Source organism: Ciconia boyciana, chromosome 19 (genome assembly GCF_034638445.1).
Source record: "Ciconia boyciana chromosome 19, ASM3463844v1, whole genome shotgun sequence".
In the NCBI taxonomy this organism is placed as follows: domain Eukaryota; kingdom Metazoa; phylum Chordata; class Aves; order Ciconiiformes; family Ciconiidae; genus Ciconia; species Ciconia boyciana.
This window is the reverse complement of record NC_132952.1, coordinates 3,497,942-3,519,454: the sequence shown is the minus strand read 5'-3', so window position 1 is coordinate 3,519,454 and position 21,513 is coordinate 3,497,942. Positions and strand designations below refer to the sequence as shown.

General features: G+C 47.7%; 1 protein-coding gene across 1 annotated transcript; it reads left to right on the top strand.

Moving 5' to 3' along the window:
• The first annotated feature begins 737 nt into the window (after positions 1-737).
• On the top strand, positions 738-20,778 carry C19H1orf167 (chromosome 19 C1orf167 homolog). Its single transcript, XM_072884147.1, has 20 exons — positions 738-6,207; positions 6,764-6,807; positions 7,396-7,615; positions 7,798-7,973; positions 8,453-8,550; positions 8,918-9,104; positions 9,553-9,734; positions 10,077-10,257; positions 10,433-10,655; positions 11,259-11,440; positions 11,608-11,704; positions 12,118-12,260; positions 12,774-12,982; positions 13,750-13,894; positions 16,256-16,523; positions 17,099-17,207; positions 17,452-17,683; positions 17,792-17,927; positions 19,589-19,699; positions 20,412-20,778. The coding sequence occupies exons 1-20, from the start codon at positions 4,912-4,914 to the stop codon at positions 20,469-20,471; spliced, it is 4,299 nt and encodes a 1,432-aa protein (XP_072740248.1). The 5' UTR covers positions 738-4,911; the 3' UTR covers positions 20,472-20,778.
• The last annotated feature ends 735 nt before the right edge of the window (positions 20,779-21,513 follow it).

Here is a 21,513-nt window from a genome sequence, read left to right as displayed (position 1 = left end):
CAAGCACATGGTAAATGCCTTAAGAGTGTAATAGTCTGGTTTACACTCCCGAGATGAGTGTTGTGCATTCATTTTGCAGGCTGCCATGCAAAAGAGCATAGGAATAGGAATTGGTCTGCTCTTGTGATCCAATGGGGAAGAAAGAAGAATAGGTAGGCAGAAATTTCTGGGGCTTGTGGAGTTGCAGAGCAGGCCTTTATATTCAGTTAATGTTTTTTTTTCAGCTCTTGAGAACTGTACAGTCACAGCAGAGATCCCTGAATAACACATTTAAATGCACAGGTTTTTTCTTTCCTAGACCTGTGAAGCACAGACTGAAAACAACTGTTTTAAATGCAATGCTTTTTGTGTATTTGCACAAACAAAGAGTTACATCTAGTGAGGCCTTCCCAGCCATTCTCCACTGTGAGAGATGCCAGAAAATCTGTTGATACCCATCTAGCTGACCTGCTGTGCGCTTTTCTGTGGAGAATTCGGCACATCTGGGAGCTCGGGAGCAGAGTGAGGCCGGAGTTATGCTAGGCTTACTGTGCCTCAAGGATACCTATTTTGGGCAGTAGATCAGAGAGGTGAGAATAAAAACGAGGCCACTCTCCTGGCTTCTGAGGAGGAGGGTGTTTGTTTCGGCAGTGCTTACAGTAAGCACCAACGCACTCTTGGATCGATACCTGGTTTAGTAGGGCGTTGTGCTGGAGCACAGCCTTGCTGATCCCGGCAGCCTGGCTTCACTGCAGGGTTTCTCGTAGCTTGTCAGTGGGGTCTCCTCAGCCAGACGTGCAGCAGGTGTGGTACTCTGCTCAGGTTTTTTTGCTTTGTTTTTTTTTTTTTAAATCCTCGGGTCCTGTCGTGCCAGGTTTGTTTTGGCGATGAGCTAGCATCTCTCTAGGGTTAACCACAATCTGCCCGGTGCAGGGCCTCCCTCAGTGGCACCGTCTCTCAGGCGGCCCGAAGGGGCAGGCGGGGCCCGCCGCCTTAGCTAACGGCCGCCATCGACCGACGGGGCGGCCCTGCCTGCCTGGCGGCCCTGCCTGCCTGCCCGCCCGCCCAGCCTCACACCGCGGCACCGCCGCCAGCCCGGCCTAGGTTCGCCCGCGCTCCTTTGGGGGTGGCCGCGGGGCCCCGCCGTGCCGCCCAGCGCTGCTGACAGGAGCCGGGACGTGGCGGGTTCGGGGCGCCTCGCGGGCGAGGAGGAGGAGGTGGTGCCGCCCGTGCCCCCTCTCCTGAGGCGCAGCCCCGCGGGAGGTGAGCGGCGCCTTTCGCAGCTACGCCTTGCTTCGCCTCCCCTGGGTGAGCCGCCCCGGCCTGCCGGGCCTCGCCTCGTCTGGGCCGCCTTCAGGACGCAGCTTTAATTAGCCGTGGGCGAGAGCGGCTTTCCCGTGGCCATCTGCAGCCCCGGTGACAGGCGGCGTTGCTAATCGCGGGGGATAAGCTGCTTACAGCGACCCAGCTGGAGCGAGCTTGCTGCTGAGGTTTGGGCATTAAGGGGGGACAAAGCTGCAGGTTTGCCCGTGCGCTCGGAGGCGCAGGCACGCAGAGGTGTGTGCCCCGTCCCAGAGGTTCTGGCGAGGCCCAGCGGCATGTCCGGCGGTGGCTATCAGAGTGAGTAAGTGCCTACGCGGAGAGGTGCGTCCTCACCTGTGGAGAGCGCTGGGAGCCATTGGGGATGCTGAGCGGGGGCCTGGGCCATGCCCCATGGCTGTGCCAGCTGAGAGCAGGCCTGAAACGGCTCCCCCGGGCTGGGGCTGTGGGTGTTGACCTTCCCGCTCCCACCACCACGTCCTGGGACACCGGCTGGTTCTTGGATGGCAGGACACGAAGGGCAGTGGTGCGCGGCTGTTCCTCAGCTGCTGGAGCGGTAACTGCCCTCTCTCTGGTTAAGGGAAGAGCACTTGTGTGTGCCTGTTGATCTCGAAGTGGCAGCGAGAGGCTCACGTGATGGCTGTGATGGTTCGGTCTGTAGGACTCAGCAGTGGGGGAAAAGCCTTGTTTCTAAGGCACGTGAAGTGTGATCTTCGACCAATCCCTGGTCCCAACTTGCAACGTTAAATGGATCAGCCTTGGTCTGCAGGGATGGGAAAATTAGCATTCTCTGTGCGGTGCTTATATGTTTATTATGGGTCTGTCATTGTCATCGTAATGCTAAAATGGCGTTCACTTGAAAGAGCTTGATTTACTTTTAATGAACTGTGCTATTTACTTGCTTTTTCTTACAACAAGAGAAGTACATTGATCAGCTTAATTTTTGTTTGCTTAATTGGATTTTTTCAGGTTTTAATGCATTAGTGTGTTACTGCAAAGTGTATATAGCAAGCATGCGTTAAATGTTTTAGTTGGAAACATCAAAGCTAACATGAAATCCATTGGTCATGGATTTTGCAGTTCACAAAATCTGTGCCTTGCCTTGAGTATCTCTTTTGGCCTTAGAAGAAGTTTTTAAAAAGCACTTCATAAAATCTTGTTGCCTTTTGAGTAAGATTAACCACTGCTTAAAAGTGGTTACATTAAAGTCCTGAATGGCAATTTTGGGAAGGCAGACAAACATGATTTTTAAAGGATGCTATCTCTTCCTGATCTCAATGAGACTGAAATGAGGAATGAGTGAGGTGAAGACCACCACCTAAAATAATCACGGCAATGTGTTGAGAACCTGGTACCTGGCAGAAAGAACTGAAATGGAGAACTAAAATAATCGCCTGAGTTATCAAGAAAATAGATTATGTCTAGGTTCTTGAGCGTAAAAGTAGTCCAGTGCCGGGTTCCAGGTGTTCATGGAGCAAAACAGCAGTGATAAACATGATGGTTTCATGTCCTTTCACAATTCAAAGCCTTTATAAACACCCTTCTGTGATACACTAGTAGTTGGCTGGATATTCCCGGGATGCAAGGAGTGCTTCTACGGAACACCAGTCCCCTGCGTTTTGTGGTTATACTTTATGCAGTGATAAGCACCCTAAAGAAGGCAGTCGTGCTTGGTCTGTTCACTCTGTAGTTGCCAACTTCTGCTTGTCTGGAAAAAATAATGGGGTCTTTCCATTCATGGTATGCTTGGTGATGTATGAAAGGTGATAACGGCAGTTCCCAAGGATAATTGCAACACTACATGGCTATCTCCTGTTGCTTTAGTGATTGAGTTTACTCCCCAGTTTGTGGTGATTACTGAAGGAGTTTGCATGTGAGAAGGACAAGCTGGCTGTTTGCAAACAGGGGTGACTGAGGTTCAGATGCTTTCTTAGAAGAGAATGACATAAACATAGTTTGGAAACAGTGCAATTTGACAGGCGGCTTTCTGGTATTCGAATATGTTTGAAAAAGACAATGGGCATTGATTTCATAGGCTGTGCTGTCTCTTTTCTTTTCAGATTGACTAAGGGATTTTTAAGATGATATAGGTATGTGTGTCTTTTCACAATACCATTTTCATTCTTTAAAAGGGCAGTGAAAAGAATGGTGGTTAGAATGACAGAATGATTGACAACTTGCTTTTAAAATTTCAGGGAATGAAAGCACAGTCCCATCAAATTGCACTTACCTGTTAGCAGCAGCTTACGAATCTGTGCTCTGCATGAGTTATTTGTATAACCCTCTGATTTAGTGGCTAGACTGCAAATTAGGTCTCCCATCTATGCTGTAACTCTTCCAGGTTAGGGGACAACGTAGACTCTCTGGATGTGTAAACATGGTTTCATCCTTTAGTGTGGACAAGAAGAAATTGGCCTGCATAGCCTTGAACCTTTGCAGGGCTGTAGCATAATAAATGAACAAATTTTTCACTTGTTAAGCAGTTAAACAGTACCTTAAGTCGAGATACTACCTTTCCTACGAGCCCTGGAGAAAATACAAGTATGGAGGAGATCTGAGCTGGATTTCCAATCAGTGAAGAGGGGTAAGCATTGTTCTCCAGCTGGAACCATGTTGCTCTGACTTCTGTAAAAACATTTTCTTTTAGACCTGTTCTTGTTTGGTGTCACATAGATCTGGTTAGATGTAAAGCATCCTGGAAAAGCAGCTACAGACTACCCTGTCTTGGCAGGAGGATAATTCGCCCTTACTAGCAACAAGTTCTTTTTGAGGCTGCAGGTGCATGCATAATGCTGGAAGTCTTTGTTTTCCAGGTTTTCTGTTGAGAACTGAGTCTGTCCCCTTCAATCATTCCTGCTCTGCCAGACGTGATTGTCTGCTGAGAAACAGGAGGAGAGTAGTGTCTGTAATACTTTCTGAACTGAAGCTGGTGGATTGTAGACAAGAAACTTGTAAGGAAAGTACCCAAAGCCTTTGGCAAACTAGGGAAGATGGGATGAGAAATATGCATGCTCCTTTGTTTATATTTCTTCTTATTTTTCTTCAGAGCAAAGAAACATTCAGAAGAACGTTAATGTTGATCTGTATTTGGGCACTAGAAGTCAAGTAGACATTTCTCATCGCTGGCTTGAGGCTGCGGCATTCAGTGTAACTCCCAGCCAGAGAGCAGAACAAGGCCATCTGTGTACTGCACCTCTGTCAGCCAGGAAGAGAGATCCCAGTCTGAGACAGACTAATCTCTCCTGCCCTTCTCAGCCATTCCGGGACACCGCCAGCCAGTTCTCCAGTTCCTGCTTCCTGCAGCAGAATAATCTCTGCCCTAGGCTGCAGCAGCAGCACAGCTCTAAGTGTGTGGCTCATAGGATTCCCCATCTTGCTTTGTCAGTGCTCCCTGCTGTGAATCTCCCTCAGAGACACTCACACCTTGAGGCTTATAGTTTAGAAGGGAGAAGGAATGGGAGTATTGACTTTCCTCAACAATACTGTCAGAAAGCAAAGGCAGCTGGTAGCTGCTCCATACACGGTGCTCGCTATCGCTGTTTAGAAAGTAGGAACAAGAATAGTGACTCTCCAGTGGAAAAACAACAGCATCAGCCTCCTGCTGCTGCTTGTATGGATCCTGTGAACCCTCCACTGGTCAATGCACGTTTGTCATCTTGTACTGTAGATTCCCCTCTTAGGCACGAATTAGTGGTGTGTCCCTCTTCAAGGAGCTCAAGTGAAAGTGGGAATGCTTGTCATAGTTCAGCCCTGACCTTGGGGGATCTTGATCCATCTAGTTCAGAGTCCCTTCAGTCTCTTTTGCAATCCTCACAGATTTCTGCTAGCTTGTACTGTTCAATCCAGAGGCTTAAGCAAGAAAGTGCTTTGATGGGGATATGGGGCTCCCTCCCTCTGGAGCCCAGGTCTTCTCCAGTCAGTGGCAGTTTGTACTTTGCTCCTGATGATTCAGCTCCTGGTATCCTGAGCACAGGAGAACAGCTAGCTGGAGTAAAGACCAGTGCTGCTCAGGCAAGATTGAAATGGGGTGTCCCGTTTGCTAAAGACTGGAGCCTTAGTGCAGTGACAAGGGACCTCAGTCGTGCACAACCCCTCTCTGTCTCTCACAGATATGGATACATTGATTCGAACACATGGAGAACCAAAATTTCAGGTGACATCCAGCCAGTAACCCTCACTTCTGGGGTGGGCTCTGGCGGGCTGATGGATACAGAAGCAAATTCCCCCTACAACCGCTCCCCTTATTTCAGATGCCAGTCCCAGGCAAAGCCAACTGTGGAAACTGGTAGTCTTTATGTTCACACAAAAAGTCATTCCCCTGAAAAGGTTCTTAAAGGAGAAGAGACATCTAATGGGGCATCCCTGTGTGCTGTATCTTGGAAGAAAGACCTTCCAGCCAGTCTGTATCCAGAGGGTCTGCAGGTGTCACTGGAGACAGATTTGGGGCGTGCTCAGATGAATGTTTGTGTAGCCATGTATGGGACTCCAAGGGAAGTGTGTGTGAGAGTCACTTCTCCTGGAGATAAAGAGTTTAGACCAGTCCAGCAGCTTAGTATTAAATCTGTAGAAGTCAACAACTCTGAACCTCACGTTAAGTGCAGCAAAGAGTCAGAAAAGGTATGTGACTCTAGATCACGAGCAGCCAGCAGAATGGCTGTGGTGGGCTGTAGCCAGTCCAGCCCTTTCGGTATTCAGGTTGAAGAAGGCTTTGGTGAATATTCTGACATAGATTGTATGAACGTGAGCAGAGAAGGAAGGAGAAACAAATACTCCCACCAAAGCAGCTGGAGGAATTGGGAAGCTGATGCCAATCTCAACCAGTCTGAAGAACCTTCTGTGGCGAGGCATGCCAAAGAACCACGGTGCTGTGAAGAAGGGAGCCAGACACAGGAAACTGTGTCCAGAGAGGTGAGGGTGTGCTCACTGTGTAGCATCCCTGTTCACAGATGTTACCTGTGCTTGTTTCTGCTTCTTGCTAGAGGTGCAGAGCTGAGGTACAACAGTGATGGGGGTGTTGTCCTATAGTTTTTCCTGGCACTGAATGGCCAGAATCTCCTCTCTTACGGTCCTGCTCCATCCCAACATACGCATCTTTCTGTCTCACATACTTCTTCCTAAAGACCAGCTTGTTAACTTGGTTGTTCTTGGGAATGTAAAACACCTGTTTATATTCTCTGGATCTACATGCAGAGGGAAAGCATTAAACTGGTTTTTACTCTGTGCATAGTTGCAGGGCCCTGAGATTTCAGTTCGTTGTGTTTTTCCATGTCTGAAGTATGTAAGAGTATTCACAGAGCAATGGTGGGGGCAGTGTCAAAGGCATCTGACATAATACGCTACCCTGAGGCAGCACTGTTCTGGTCTCCATCCAAAATGACTTGCCATGCTAGGCGCAGCCAAATTCTTCAACAGAGTAGAGTAGTGTGAATAATCATGTGAGTTACTGTCTTTTGTCTGTTTGCAGGTCTTGGAGAACAGCTTCTGGTCGTTGAACGTGAATGAGCAAAGGTAAAAAAACTCTGTGTTTATGTGTGAGTGTGCTGGTAGTTAACAGGGGAGGAAAACTGCTGGGAAGTGGCTGAGGAACCATGTTCCTGGGAACATTTGGTTTTAGGACTTAACCTACGTTATTCTGCCGTGGTTGGCTCAGGGGCTGCATCCATTTCTTTTCAAAGGATTGCCATCTAGAATAGAGCATGCTCTAAAAAATAATTTCTGTATCTTTTAAATTCTAGCTTCTAAATTCAATCTTGGTTGTTGCTAGCGATGAAAAAGCATTGGTACCGTGTATGCTACTTTTCAGTGCAGCCAATTCCAGCATGTTCACTGCATAGTTAGAGAAGATCAAGAACTGGGCTTATCCATGAGATAGGATTCAAATTTGTGACCTGTGGATAAGATGTGTGTGAGATTGCTACCAATTTAGCAACAGTGATACCTTAATTTGGTGTGAGGCTGCAGGTTTTTCACTCTTTAGCGAGAATGATTTGAAATACCTCTTCTCAGCTTGATGGCTGAAGTCTGATTGCCACCTCCTGGCTGTGTTTAACTTTTCTTTCTGTTAACCAGAGCTCACTTTTGTTTTTTCTCTTTAAGTTTCCAGCACTTGTGTGACAGACAAATGCTAACTAGGTGTTTCCAAGCCTGGAGGGGACACATCCTCTGGAAAAGGGCTGCAGCCAGGCAGCTTTACAGACAGCAACTGCTTCGGAAGGGCCTTGGTGCTTTGCAGTGGGCTGTGCACCAGAGGAGGATGCAGCTGGAGGTAGCCCAGCAGAGACATGCCTCAGCTCTGCTAGCTGTCAGCTTCCGCAGGGTGAGGATGGGCTAGGGACAGTAGAAGTGGTGCCATGAGTTTTCTGTTGTGCAGTCAGAGAAGGCAGAAATCCTATTTGGACAGGGAGGAGGAAGGGGTACCCTGTGTGAAATTCAGTGATGTGGACCCTGATACTGATACTCTGCCTGCAGTTTGTTCTAATCATGTGGTTTCTCCTTCAGTGGAAGGAAGCTGTGGCAAAATGGAGCAAGAAGCAAGCTCCGCAGACTGAGCCATATTCTTATACCCAAAGTTCATCAGTGGGGTTTTTTGGAGTAGGAAGATTAGCAACTATGACAACCTCAGCTCAGCACCAGCTTACAGTAGGATACTCAAAGGAAGCTGAGCAGGCTTGTAGGTAAGCTGAGAGCATTCTCTTTCTGTTACCTTGGACAAGTGGAGGTTTAAAAACACAGGGAGAAATTTTTCTCAAATGGTGGGAAATTTGTTTCCAGATCTTTGGACGTATTGCTGAAGATAAGCACTGCAAGAATTAGTAACTTAGTTTTAAGAACTAAACTATCCTATTCCAGAGCTTCAGTCTGTTTGAGTGTCTAACAGAAATACTCCTTCCTGTACTATTTCTTGAGTTCAGCTATCACCTGCCTATGTGATACAGGTGTAAATGAGATTGGAGTGAGGCAATACTACGGTCTCTAGCAGGACAGTAGAGGTGTCGAAAGAAAAACCTTTTGTTGTGCCTTCTGATTCTGAAGGCAGAAGAATAAGTCCAGACAAAAAGAGAGAGCTACCTAGGGAGAAGGAAGGCTCTGGATTCTGTTCTCTGAGTGCCTCTTTGGACAGATGAATGTTAAAGCATGCTTGTGACTCTTTCAGGGTGGAGGGAGGACTGTGGACACAGCTTCATCGTAGGCAGAGAGGAGATGAGTTCTGCTGGAGAGCTCAAGCAATCAGAGATATGAGACGGCTAGCTGGTAAGCACACGTTCCGTAGTCTTGGAACAGCTTGGAGGTAATCACTGTTTCACCATGTTTCTTGGTTTGTGACTAGTTGTTGCTTTGGCCGGACTCTTTCAGAACCTGATCCTGCAAATAGCTGGGCCATATCTGTGATGGTGGAGGGCAGCCCACTTGCCGTGTCATACACCTTTTGCCTTGTTCTTTGTATTAATTCAGGTGCAGCAGCTGCTGTTGCTCCAGCAATGTGAGCTGTCTCCCTTAAGTGCCCTTTCTCAGACAGCTGGAGTTCAGCCAGGGAATGTTTTCTGTGTCACATTTTGTTGTTTGAAGTTCTTCTAAGTTATTTTTCTTCCTGTCAATCTGTTCCTGCCCTGCAACACAGCAGCTTTCAGACTGTGGCGCCTGCAGAAGGAGCTGCTGAGCAAAGAGGAAGCCAGGCTTTTGGAAGTCCGTGCTCTGCTGGAAAAGAAGCAGCTACGAAACATTTTCTGGGTATGGCGTTCCCGATGCTTGGAAACGGAACAGATTTTAGCACTGACAACTCGGATCCAAAGAAACTTGGTCTCTCGGTAAGTTGATGAGGTCTATTTTTCATGTGAAAAATCTGTTCACTGTGACAGTCCAAGGAACGACAGAGACAACCCAGACAGTGATGTGTTGTTCCATCTTAAAGCCATCTATTCTTTTGTTTTAGGAGTTAATAAAGATTAAAGTAGAGATAGAAACATGAAAAAGAGCTACTGTGGCCAGAGATTATATAATTTGCCTCCTGTGCACTGCCAAAGCTTTTTGGTCCTGACCTTTGATGTCCTGAAAGACCAAACCTGAGGGCACCCACTGTGCTGCTGTGCTCTAAGCAGGATGGTGGCTTTTTGATGAAATAAACAAATAGAAGCTCAGAAGATGACAGCTTCTGTCTGTCTTTCCTGAACGAAACCCAGTCTCAGGAGGAGACACAAGCTTGTACACTCTTCACATGGTTTTCTATGTGGTTTTATTTTACTTTGGTTTTCTCAGGTGCTTCAGTGTATGGAAGGAGACTGTTGAGCAGAAGGCGCTTTACAGGTGCAACCTGTCCCATCTCAGAGCAGTATCACTGAGGAGATACTTCCAGCAGTGGGTTCAGATGCTGCAGGTCAGGAAAGGCAATAAGCAGGCAATGGTGAACTTCTTCCTCCTACGATGGAGGCAGCATTATGGTGAGCAGCTTGGGGCCTGTGCAGAATCTAAGATTTGGAGGTGCTTAGGCTCCTTTCTCTGCTTCTTATATGGTGAAAAACAGCTGAAAACAGCCTGATAACAGAGAGGCTCAGGTGACACATGGTATTAACAAACCCAAGTGGGTAGAGGACTAGTTGTTCTGGATGTGTCAGTGAAGCTACTGGGAGATTTGTTGCTCTGCTTCATAAACCTAGCAGAAAGTCTTAAACTTTGCTGAAAAGAAGCAGTGTGAAGGCTGGGCTGGGCTGGGCTATGTTTCTTAGGAATGCCTTCTGACACACATTGTCTCTTGTCACTCTTTATAACTGGTCCATAACCAGTTACAAGCTCCGTAGTTGACAAGACTGCGACAAAAAGGCATGACGATCAGCCATTGTGGGCTGTGGAGAGATGGTTTCCTGAGAAAACGGGCTACTCTCTTGATGACTTCTGCCAAAAGGTGAAGCTCCAGAGAGTATATCTGCTGTGGAAAGCAAGGCTGTGCGAGCATCACAGAGCTGAGTGAGTGAAGAACCACCAGTTCCTGGAGCCCTGCCCCAATTAGTAGTGTCCACTTGACTTCCTGGTCCTTCTGGAAGAACCCCTTTTACCATCTGTCATCCATCACGTCTGTACTAGTGTCCCCCTCTGGTATCCCTTTTCAGTCACTTTGCCATCTCAATATATTCTGTCTCAGTTCTTTCTCTCAGGCTTTGGAGCAGTGTAGACTCAGAAAAGCTCTGAAATTATGGCACCAGAAGTGTCTCATGCTGAAGACAATTGAACAAAGTCCTAAGCACTCACACAGGACTGTGTATGAAGAACCTCTTGCCGTGCTGTTTTCTGAGGACCTCTCAACATCTTCTGGCTTTGACAGCAGTGCTCCAGCTACTCTGGCCTCTCAAAGCTCATTGGAAAAGGTGAGGAGGTCTTGATTCATCCAGACTGCCCTGAGGTGTTAAATTGCTGGGATTTTTCAGGGGAAAATTTCTGCTTCAATGTGATACTGTCATCAGCAAACTGTGCTTAGTATTTAGGCCTGAAGAGCACTGAGCCTCTAGGGTTCAGGAGTTTAAATGTAATCAGAAATTGTAAAGTCACTTCTTTCTGTGCTCTTCGTGGTTCGTCATGTAGTGATATGGTGAGGTGCTGAGCTAGTGTGGTTCTCTTGTGGACTTGCTCCTGTTTGTGGCTGCAAGGTGGAAAGGATGAGGTACAAAGAGCCTCGTCACTGAGAAAAGGGGAAATGGGCATTTGCACTCTCAGTGATGGTTTGCTGTGTTTGATTACTGGTTGTTTTGAGGTTAACCATTTCCAGACTAGTGTAGAAATAACTTTCCCATTACATATGTGTGTGTACTCCAGAGCTGTCCTTGCTAGCCTGCAGTTCCTTTGGATGCATCCTGGATTTCCCTGAATCCTTGCCAAAAGGAGGAGTAAATGGCATGGTCGGAACTGTTCGCTGAGTGATTCCATTGCGAGGACACTTACCTCACAGCATGTTCTTCCCTCCGTACCTGCAGGAATACAGTTTTAGTGACAGCAGTCAGCAGAGCTGCTCCTCCGTTCTGACTGCTGAGGATGTCACACACATGCCGTATTACAGTTCTTTCCTGCAACTACACCAATGTGCAGAGCTGCCAGCTGAGCTGGGTGGGGAGCTGTACTTGCAGGCCTCCTTTCCTCCACGGAGTACTGGATCCAGGTGAGTTGGATACTGGTTCCTTGGGATGCTGGTAGCAGTGTGGCCCCTTGTTTGGTCTGGCTGAATTCCTTCCTTCTGGCTAGTCCCTCATGTCATCTCACAGCATCCTTCTGGATACTTTATCCTCTTCTTTCTTTCCGTTTTGCCCTGACACTTTTGCCTTGCAGAAGAAATTGGTTTGTGGGAGGTCAGTTCCAGTCTTTGGCACTGCAGAGTCCAGACAATAATGTCCAGCCTCTCACCGGTTACTCTACATGGGAAGAGGTAAGGCTGAAAAGTGGTGCGATGCATGTCAATGTACAAGTGTTTTCTGCATAGCCCAATTTAGTGAAGAGTCTTTGGGTTTCAGCATCAGCATATGGAAGGTCTCACTGCTATTCTCTCTTTTCGTTCTTCTTTCTTCTCTCTCAGACAGAAGGTTTGGGAGATTGAGGCATTTCTCAGGGTAACTCTTCCCTAGCATTTACCAGCTGAGTTGGAAATATGGCCATGTGTCAAGGATTTAAAAGGGATGTGTTAGACCCTCATGTCTGGGTGTTCGTGTGGGGTGTGTGTATTAGCAACAGGGAGTTAGGGAATCATAGAAGTCACAGCAGCAAGGAGAAAAGGCTGAGCTGCATGGAGTGACTGTGTTACAGCAGCAGTTCAAGGCCCTTTTTTGCTTTTCTGGATTACAGAACTGCAGTTCTGACAAGGAGGTGAACAGTTGCTGGCGCCAAGCAGAGAAATGCTGCCTGCAGAGGTACTTCATTGTCTGGTCAGCTCGGACTCAGCAACTTGTAAAGGCCCAGCAGTACTGCAGGCTCGTTCAGCTGTCTCGGTAGGTGTTGTGCTTTCCAGAAGTTTCTTAAAGCTGTCTGTTTTGAAAGATCTACGCTTGCTTTAAAAAAAAAAAAAAGTCTTCCTCTAGCTATCTTTTTCTGTCTTCAGTGGGAGTTTTGCAGCCCATGATTTTGGCTTTTTCCTGCTTCAAAATTATTATATCTGAACACAGTCATTTCTGGTTTGATGGGATGCCTCACAAATTAGAGCAAGCCCAGCACTGCTGATAACAAGCCCTGGTAATTTCCTATCCACTGAAGTGGCCTTGCTCTCTACTTATTTGGAAGTTGAAGAGAACAGGCTTGGCACAGCCAGGACAGAACACCTTACTCCCAGAAACTTGCCCTGTCCACCGTTTCCCCTGACATTTAATGGGAAGAGGATGTTAACAGATCAGATGTATTTCCTAAACTCCCTCATGTGTATGTTTATTGTTAAAGTTTCAGTTACAAGGGTGTGAACCTGTGTGAGTTGTTCCTACAGTTGGTCCAACGACCTGTGTCTTTCTCAGAGCCTTTCTCAGCTGGCACCACTGGGTTGTGGAAAATAAGAACCGAAAAGCAGCGGCAGCCCTAAAACATCAAGTTCATTGCTGCCAGGTGGCTTTCAGCCTGTGGAAGAGGAGACTGGTCCAGAAAGTAGAAGCTGACCAGAGATTCAGGTGTCACATTCACCAGATGACTGCTGATGCTCTGTGGCGTTGGCATTCCTGCTGGCAAAGTGAGTTACCACACCTACAGCAGCGCTTGTGTCTGTAGGAGAGGGATGCTGTGGAAATGGTTGGGATGGAGAAAGTCCCGCTTTTGGCTGTAACTTTGTGCACTGCTCCTCTGGAATGGCACATACTAGTCCAGGGGTCAGTAAGTGCCTGTGTCACTGCCTTCTTGTGGTTACAAGCAGGACACATGCCCTGCTGTTTTGTAGTGCTTTATGCTAGGGGAGATGCTCCTTTGGCAGCTGATTGGAAAAGGGGTGGGTCTCACTTTACCTGCACTACCAAAGGAGTATTCAAGCAGTGCATTTTAGCAACTGGGGAGTTAAATGGAGCTCAGACGCAGCATTCCGAGCTTGAACATGTCTTCTCAGACCCAACAGTCAGACTTTGCTTCAGTGGGAGCAGGGTGTATTTTTGGGGGCTGCTTAACAGTCCTGATCCTGTCCCTCGAGGGATTCCAAGTGCTTTAAGTGCTAAGTACTTCCACTATGCCAGGGAAGGAACACTCCCAATTTTTAATGGAGAACTGCCTTGCAGGTGAGAGTGGAAGTATCTGCGATCCCTAAAAAAAGGTCTTGACTGCCTTGCAGACAAAAAGCTACAAGGTGAATTGAAAAGTCTCTTCAGCTGCTTAAGAGAGGCCAGGAAATCTTAGGAAGTCTGGTCCCATTTGGCATTTGCAGCAGATGTATTCTCTGCTCTTTTCTGGACTCTGCGATGGAAAAAAAAAATCGTTGGGCTCAGCTCAGCAAGCTCTTGTATTCTCTCACAGGGAATCGTGCTGTGAGAGAGCTGCAGCAGCAATGGGCTCAGCACAGCTGCCAGGAGAAGAAGCGGTTGGTCCTGCAGACATGGTATTGCCAAACAAGGAAGCAGAAATATGCTGCTTTATTCTGGGAACATCTTCTCCTGCACAGGTTTGTTTCCTGACCTCAAAGCATTTCCAAGGGAAGCTTTGAGTGAAGAGCAATTTATGTGGCAGAGAATCCAGTGTATTCAGACCAGAGCTTGGGTTTGAAAGTACAGCTAACTTGTGTGTAAATGGAGCTTCTGTAGGAGTGCTTCCCTGGGGGTGCTGTTACATTAAAGGGTCTGTTACCCATAGCCTCACACTCCCCATCTCGTTCTTCTCATTCAAAACTTCTTTTCTTTCCAGAACTTCTGTTCAGTCTTAGTTATGCAGTGTGGTATTTGTAAACTCAGCAAGAGAGATGCAAAGAAATTTGTGTAGTTTAAAAAAGTGAAAGCCTCGTTTCCACTGGAATTATTCAGTATTTGCTGAAAGGAATATTGGGCAGAGGTCTTACAGAGATCTGATGTTTACAAACCTGAATCTTGTAGATTCTGGACACGGCGTGTTGATTTTAATTTAGACTGATGTGAAAAATTGAGTTCAATATATTCCTGCAGAAAAGCAATATTCAGTAAAGCCTGTGAAGGGATAACCATGATATTCAATTAATCTCGGTGTTATTTACAGTATAGGTAGCTAGGGAAGCTGTAGTATGTTTTGGAGTCTTACGTTATGGTGCAGATCCTGAAAACACAAGAATTTAATCTGAAGAGCAAGGTGTCTGGTGCCAATCATTAACAACTTCGTTTCTCTCTTAGCTGCTGTTCAGCAGCTTTCTCATTGAAATATGTTTTGTTTGTGGTTTATGTTGTGTGAGGCTACTGTCTGCCTGAAATGCAACAAAGTGTCTAGCTGCAGTGAACCAGGAATTGTTCAGGTGGTTCTCTTTGAGATAATTCAGGAGGATAAGAATTAATAAGATTATTATACCAATAATTCATTTAAGGCATGAGGAGTGTAGGTTTGGCCCTAGCAGATTTCGTTTTGAATAGCAGGTTCAGGCTGAGAGGAGACAAAGATCTGCAGAGGAAAGAGCAACTAAAAACCCAGTGAAACCAAGTGGCTGTGATGCTTAGGCTCTGCACTCACCCCACCCAATTGCATTTTCTTCTGCAAATCAATCTGTGTGGTGGCACCCTAGTGGGAAGCGTGTTTGAGAGAAGTCCTTAATGTTGCTCCTTCCTGTAGAGTGTGTCTCCACCATTAATCTTCCTTCTGAGTTCTCCTTTGATGAGAGAGCGCTTCTAATTTCTCACCTGGATATGGTATGGGCTGAGCCCTGTCTCTTCTGAGGGGGGCATTTTTCATGCTAGGATAACCTGCAATAGATTCTCTTGATCTTCAGAGAAGCCTGCCAGGCAGAGGATATTTACACCTCTGCCCTATGGTGCAGTGGGGTGATTTGCATAATGAAAGTCCAAGTGGAACAAGGAACCAAAAAGACAAGCCAGGAGTTAAAAGCAGATTGGCTTCTGGGGTAACAGAGGAAGACTGGCCTCCTGTGCATCAGCCTGGTAGATATAGAGAGATTATTGTGGGTGCAGATTTACAGTGCTGCTAATAGTAACTCCTGTAAACACTGATGTTTGTGGAATAAAATTGTCTCCATAAAGATGCTGTATTATTCTAGTTGTACACCCCACATATGCAGGCCCTTAAGAAAGGGGCCTTTTCTTGGCTCTTAAGCCAAGGAAAAAATTAAAATCTGAATCTTGACAAAAAGGTGCTGTCTTAAATCCAGCCTGGTTCTGCAGCAAGCAGACTGAAGGAGTCTGCTGGGTTCCGTGCTGAAGGAGATTTTAGCAGTTTTATTCTCATCCCATAAGGAAAGAGCCTTCCTCAAGCATCATCCTAAATGTCAGCTGCTGGCACAGAGAAAGATTGAAGACTGACTAATTTAATTCCTTTCTTTTTTTGAGGGATCCACTATGTGTAGTGGTAGGGCAGCCTAAGAAAAGCATTTGTTTTGTAGGCAAAGAAAAAACATAGTATAACATTGCATTCAGTTTGCAGAGGCCTTTGAAGAGGAGGAAATGTTAAAATGGCCAGAAGGAAGCAGACATACTCTTGGGCTTTGAGGAGTTGAGAGGTAACAGTGCTGGGAATCTGAACTGCCCTCATTTTATATGAGGGGAAGTTTTTAGCAGAAAGAAACTGTAGTGAGGAGTCTGAACTTATACCTCTCAAGGAAAAGGCACTGGAAAAATAAGTAACACAGAGAAAGATATGTAAATGTTGATTGCAGAAGGAATAATAGGAACAGCCTTTTTTCTTGTTGAATGCTCTTTCACTTGCTTTGACCACTTACGTGTGACACTGCAGGGTGGGGTGAGAAGGTGGAATTTGGTCTATAGCCTGTTTGGTGCTGACATGGAAATGTGACTTTAGGCATCTGCCGCTTTTCTGTATTTGTATTGTTTTTCAGGTGCTTAGTTACCTGGGCCCAGGTCACTGCTTGTCGACTGAGGCAGCATGAAGCCCTCTCCTCTTTTAAAAGGGTCAGAGAGCACCGTCTCCTAGTTGTGAGCTTTACTGAGTGGAGGGTGAAATTCTTGAAAGCTGAACAGCAGGTGCTGGGAGAGAGAAACCACAAGTGGCAGGGACCCTCTCAGGGTAAAGCCTGTCACCGCTGGCGATTGGCCTCAAGAGGACAGCAAGCCCTGCACCTAGGATCTGTGGCTACTGTAAAACAGGTAAGAAAAGATCAAGGTCCCTATGAGACAGTTATTCTTAACTGCCTGTTCTCTCGTGATGACCTCAGTTGGGTCACTAGGCACTGAGTTACAGTGACAAGGCTTGTATAAAAACCTGGTTTGACTTGTGGTGACTGCTTAGTCCCTGCCTTGAAATTCTTTACAGACTGTGCATGCAACTTCATCACCATAATCTGGCACTGATTGCAGCAACCATCTGGAGCACAGCAATAAGGAATGGGGACATTTTGACCAGAGAGACAAGAGCCCTCCTTCCTCTCTGCTCAAAGATGAGATGGGATAATCACTGTCCCTGCAGAGCAGAGCGAGCTGTCAGAGTTGCAGCTTTTTTCAAAAGACTCACAGCTAGCAAACCACAAAGACGTCAATTGATTTGGAAGGGCTGAGTCTGTCCTGCTGGGATCTCATCTGTGCAGTTTCCAGCCTGGGGTCTAGCACATGAAACTACCTGCAGGGATATCAACATGAATGTATCTCTGAGGCTAGTTTGTGTGTGTGCTCTCTGTGCACATTGTGTTTAGTCTTGGCTGCAGCTGTGTTATTTCTGTTTGTAGGCCTGCAACTACTGGACAAAAGCAGCTGCCTTTTCCCAGTGCTCACGGCAGCGCAGTACCCTGATAGGTGCTAGGAAGAGCAGGAAGATGTCTCTGTCTTGGTCCATGAGTAAGAAGATGCCCTCTCCTCTCTTCCTTTCATGGGGCCATGCGGGGAGTGTGAGTGAGGAGGGAAGGGGAGTAGTTTGCCAGCCAGATGGCTGGGATTCCTCTGTGGAGTAGGTGCTCATAGCAGTCAAACTGACTGTGGGTTGCTTCTGTGTTCAGGAGCCAAAGGACTAAGGGCTCATAGCAGCTCTGATCTCTCCCTCTCTAGCTCTGAGGTTCTGTGTGATTCCTCTTTTCTTTCCTAGAAAGCAGAAGGGGCAGAGAAAAAGGTTCAGCACCAGCTGCCCCTCTTGGGCTTTTTCACAGTGCCATTCACCGCTGGCTGGTGATCTACAGAAACCAGAACAGGGCTGAAAGGCTGCTGCTCCCTCACTTGGTAGGGAGACCTGATGTGGTAGAACCCTCTCCTGCACACACAAGGATCCAGGAGAACAAAGCAGAGGTGGGCTTGGAGGAGTGCAATGAGAAGTGGCTTGGGTAAGTGGAGTGGAGGGCTCTAGGCTTCCTCTTGTTGCTGCCATCAGGGAAGGACTCCCCTGTAGAGCTGTTGGGCTGATAGAGCTTATTTTCCCCTCTTGCCTACAGGAGGAAGTATCTGAGGTGGTGGCATCACACGGTGATACTTTGCCGGTGCCAGCGTGACAGGAGACTGCGCTGTCTGGCAAGGGGATGGCATCAGTGGAAAGAAGCCAGCAGGGTGGTGATACTGGCTCAGGTGTTGGTGAGTGTCTGGTACTTCCACTGGGGTGGCAGTGATGGGTGTTACTGGGCAAGCCTGCTCTGCTTGCAGCCTCACACGCATCCTGGGAGATGACACCTGGGGATTTAACAAGTACCAGTGTGCACCAGAAATCCTGGTTTGCTGCTATGGCTAATTTTTCCATCTTTCTCTTTGAAATGCCAGCTTGAAATATGTGAAATATCCACATATTTAGTTGTGCTTTGCCCCACCTTACAGATGGGAAGCTGAGACAGGATGATTTGCATAGATTGTCTGTAGCCTCTGCAAAAAGTTCACAGCAAGTATTACAATCTGTGTCCTCATCTGTGTTCCTGATACATCCTTCTGGTGTCCACAGCCTACCAAGGGCTGTTATTGGGCCTCCCCTTCTGCTCAGGCCCCAGCCATCTATGGAACAGACCCATGCTCTGTCTGGCTTCCTGGGCATTAGCTGTGTGAGATGTGCTCATGGGACCTGCCCATGGGACAAGATGATGCATGTATAACGAACGTATTGCAGATGACACCAAGTTGTGTGGGAGTGTTGATCTGCTGAAGGCAGGAAGGCTCTGCAGAGGGACCTGGACAGGCTGGATCCATGGGCTGGGGCCAACTGTGTGAGGTTCAACAAGGCTCAGTGCCAGGTCCTGCACTTGGGCCACAGCAACCCCCTGCAACGCTGCAGGCTTGGGGAAGAGTGGCTGGAAAGGACCCCGGCAGAGAAGGACCTGGGGGTGTTGGTCGACAGCCGCCTGAATATGAGCCAGCAGTGTGCCCAGGTGGCCAAGAAAGCCAATGGCATCCTGGCTTGGGTCAAAAATAGCGCAGCCAGCAGGAGCAGGGCAGTGACCGTGCCCCTGCACTCGGCACTGGTGAGGCCGCACCTCGACTGCTGTGTTCAGTGTTGGGCCCCTCACTACAAGAGAGACATTGAGGGGCTGGAGCGTGTCCAGAGAAGGGCAACGGAGCTGGGGAAGGGTCTGGAGCACAAGGCTGATGGGGAGCGGCTGAGGGACCTGGGGTTGTTCAGCCTGGAGAAAAGGAGGCTGAGGGGAGACCTCATCGCTCTCTACAACTGCCTGAAAGGAGGCTGTAGAGAGGTGGGGGTCGGTCTCTTCTCCCAGGTCACAAGTGATAGGACGAGAGGAAATGGCCTCAAGTTGTGCCAGGGGAGGTTTAGACTGGATATTAGGACATTTTACTTCACCGGAAGGGTTGTCCAGCATTGGACCAGGCTGCCCAGGGAAGTGGTTGAGTCGCCATCCCTGGAAGTATTTAAAAGGCGTTTGGATGAGGTGCTTAGGGACATGGTGTAGTGGTGGGCTTGGTAGTGTTAGGTTTACGGTTGGACTCGATGATCTTAAAGGTCTTTTCCAACCTATACGATTCTGTGATTCTGAGCGCATCCATGGTCACTGAGGAGCTGTGCTGGAGCATTGATGGGGCACTGTCCTTTCCCCAGGGTACTGTGACTTTAATTAAGTCACAGTATTCGCAGGAGACAGTAGTTCAGCAAGAGCTTTGTTAGTAGTCAGCTTTGTTCATTACCAATGCAAAGTTATTCCAAGAGGGACCGGGAAAGCAACTGGAAGCAAGGTGGGACTAGGGGGAAGTGCCTGCCAGAGCCCAACTAATCTGTACACTGCCTCTTTTCCTGGCAGGACCAGCAGCGGCTGATAGAAAAGGCCTGGAGGGTGTGGAGACGACGACATTTGCAAAGCTGTGTGGTGCAGAATTTTTTGGAGCAGGAAGCCAGGAGCCTGCTATCTCAGGTAAGCATTTATGACTGCTTTAATTCTGTGGACTTCAGTGGACCAAAAAGCACCCCAAAGGGACAACTGGTGTTCCCTGTATCTCTCTGCCCTGCACAAAGCGCTTGCTTAGGGAGAAGGGAATGGGACTTGCCCATAACAAAGGGAAATAGCATCCAGCTTTATATGGATTCATCTTTGGGTGTTTTTCAAAGCTTTGTGTCAGCAGTCAATTTCCCTGACATGTGCCCCCTTCCCCACTGTTATCAGAGATGTTAATCCACTAATCCCCTGCCTCTCAAGAGCCCACTCAGGGAAGACACAGGCTCCACGTTGGTGCAGGAAAACTGTGCTGACTTGCACCCAGGGGCAGGCAAATTGCTATAAATTTGAGTGAGCAGGCAAAGCCTTAGAGCTCAAATAGCCAGTTTGCTCCTCTGCCTGCCTCCCAAAGATCCATGCAGGATTAGGTCCTCTAACGAGATGTGAGCAAGTACTGAAATTAGAGGGCAGAGGGGGCATTGGTCTTCCTTTTCTCACACTGATTTGTACTCTGCACTTCACTTACTGGCTACAGGAACATATGGGAGACAGGGAAGGGCTCCGAGTGAATGGTTGAAGCAGTTGGCATAGCCATTGCTAGAGGAAAAGCTTTGTTTACAGGTACTATGAGAGTGGCTGCAACCCCTCAAGGGAAACCTGAGTATTTGATTTGTCCACTTTACTATTTAAGGCCTTTGGAAGGTGGCGCCAGCTAACAGCATTCCAGCTCAAGGACAAAGGACGCTGCTGAATGGTGGGGGCCTGCCTGCAGCTGCTGCTCATTTCAGGACACGTGGAGGATACAGCTGGCTGTCACAACAAAGAGCTGGTCCTGCACAATCAAGAAAGTGAACATTCTGCTCACGTGATGAAAGCAGTGCTGCAGGCCAGAAGCATGACAGCCAAAGGACAACCAGGAAGAGATGGTACCTAGTGAAAGGTCCTCTTTGAAGGACTGTCATCCTACCTCCCTAGAGGCACAAATTGAGAAGTTATTCCCTTTTGGTGTGAGGCTGCATTCCCTTTTCCTCTGGACCCTGATTTTGCTGGAGTTCTGATTAAAGGTCAAAAAAACACCTTATAGGCTCTCCCTTTACCCAGTGATTTTTCCTGGACAGGAGTTTAGTGTCACACAGAGGAGTAAGCAAACACATCAGTCTTAGAGATATGCAGGAGTCTGCCTGTGCATATGCTACATCCTGTTGATTCCAAAGCCTGGACTGTCCTCGATAGGTGTGAACACAGGTCTTTATTTTTAGATTTGGCTTTTCCCCCAAGGGGGGGGGGATTCCCACATGGCTCCCACCTCCTCCCCCTGTCTAGGTCCATCAGCTCTTCATTAAGCCTTTCAGTGGGTGGCCAACCTCTTGACTGCTTCCTGCTGGTTCCTTTCTGTGCTGAATGGGCTAGGGATGAAGAAACCTGCTGGGAACAGCTGAGCACCAAAAGCTTTGCTGAGGCAAGACAGGCGTGTCTGACCCCCAACCTTCCCATTACTTGCTTCTGTGATTGATGCCCTGTAATTACCCTGGATATATGAGCCCAGTCTCAGACAGCTGTAATGAGAGGGTCTGAAGAATCTGGAAAAGGCTTTTCTTCCTTGCTTGCTTGAAAGAGATGCTCAGAGCATGGCAGGGATCCTGAAATCCCACTGGGAACTGCCCCAAGGTCTTGTTTTCCTAGCCTGTGGTAGCTTTGTAGGATTGTTAAGTACACAAAGCAGCCTCCATAGCTCCCCTAACCCCTTATTTCAATGCTGTGGGGCCTAAGGCTATTAAGAGTCATTAGGTCAG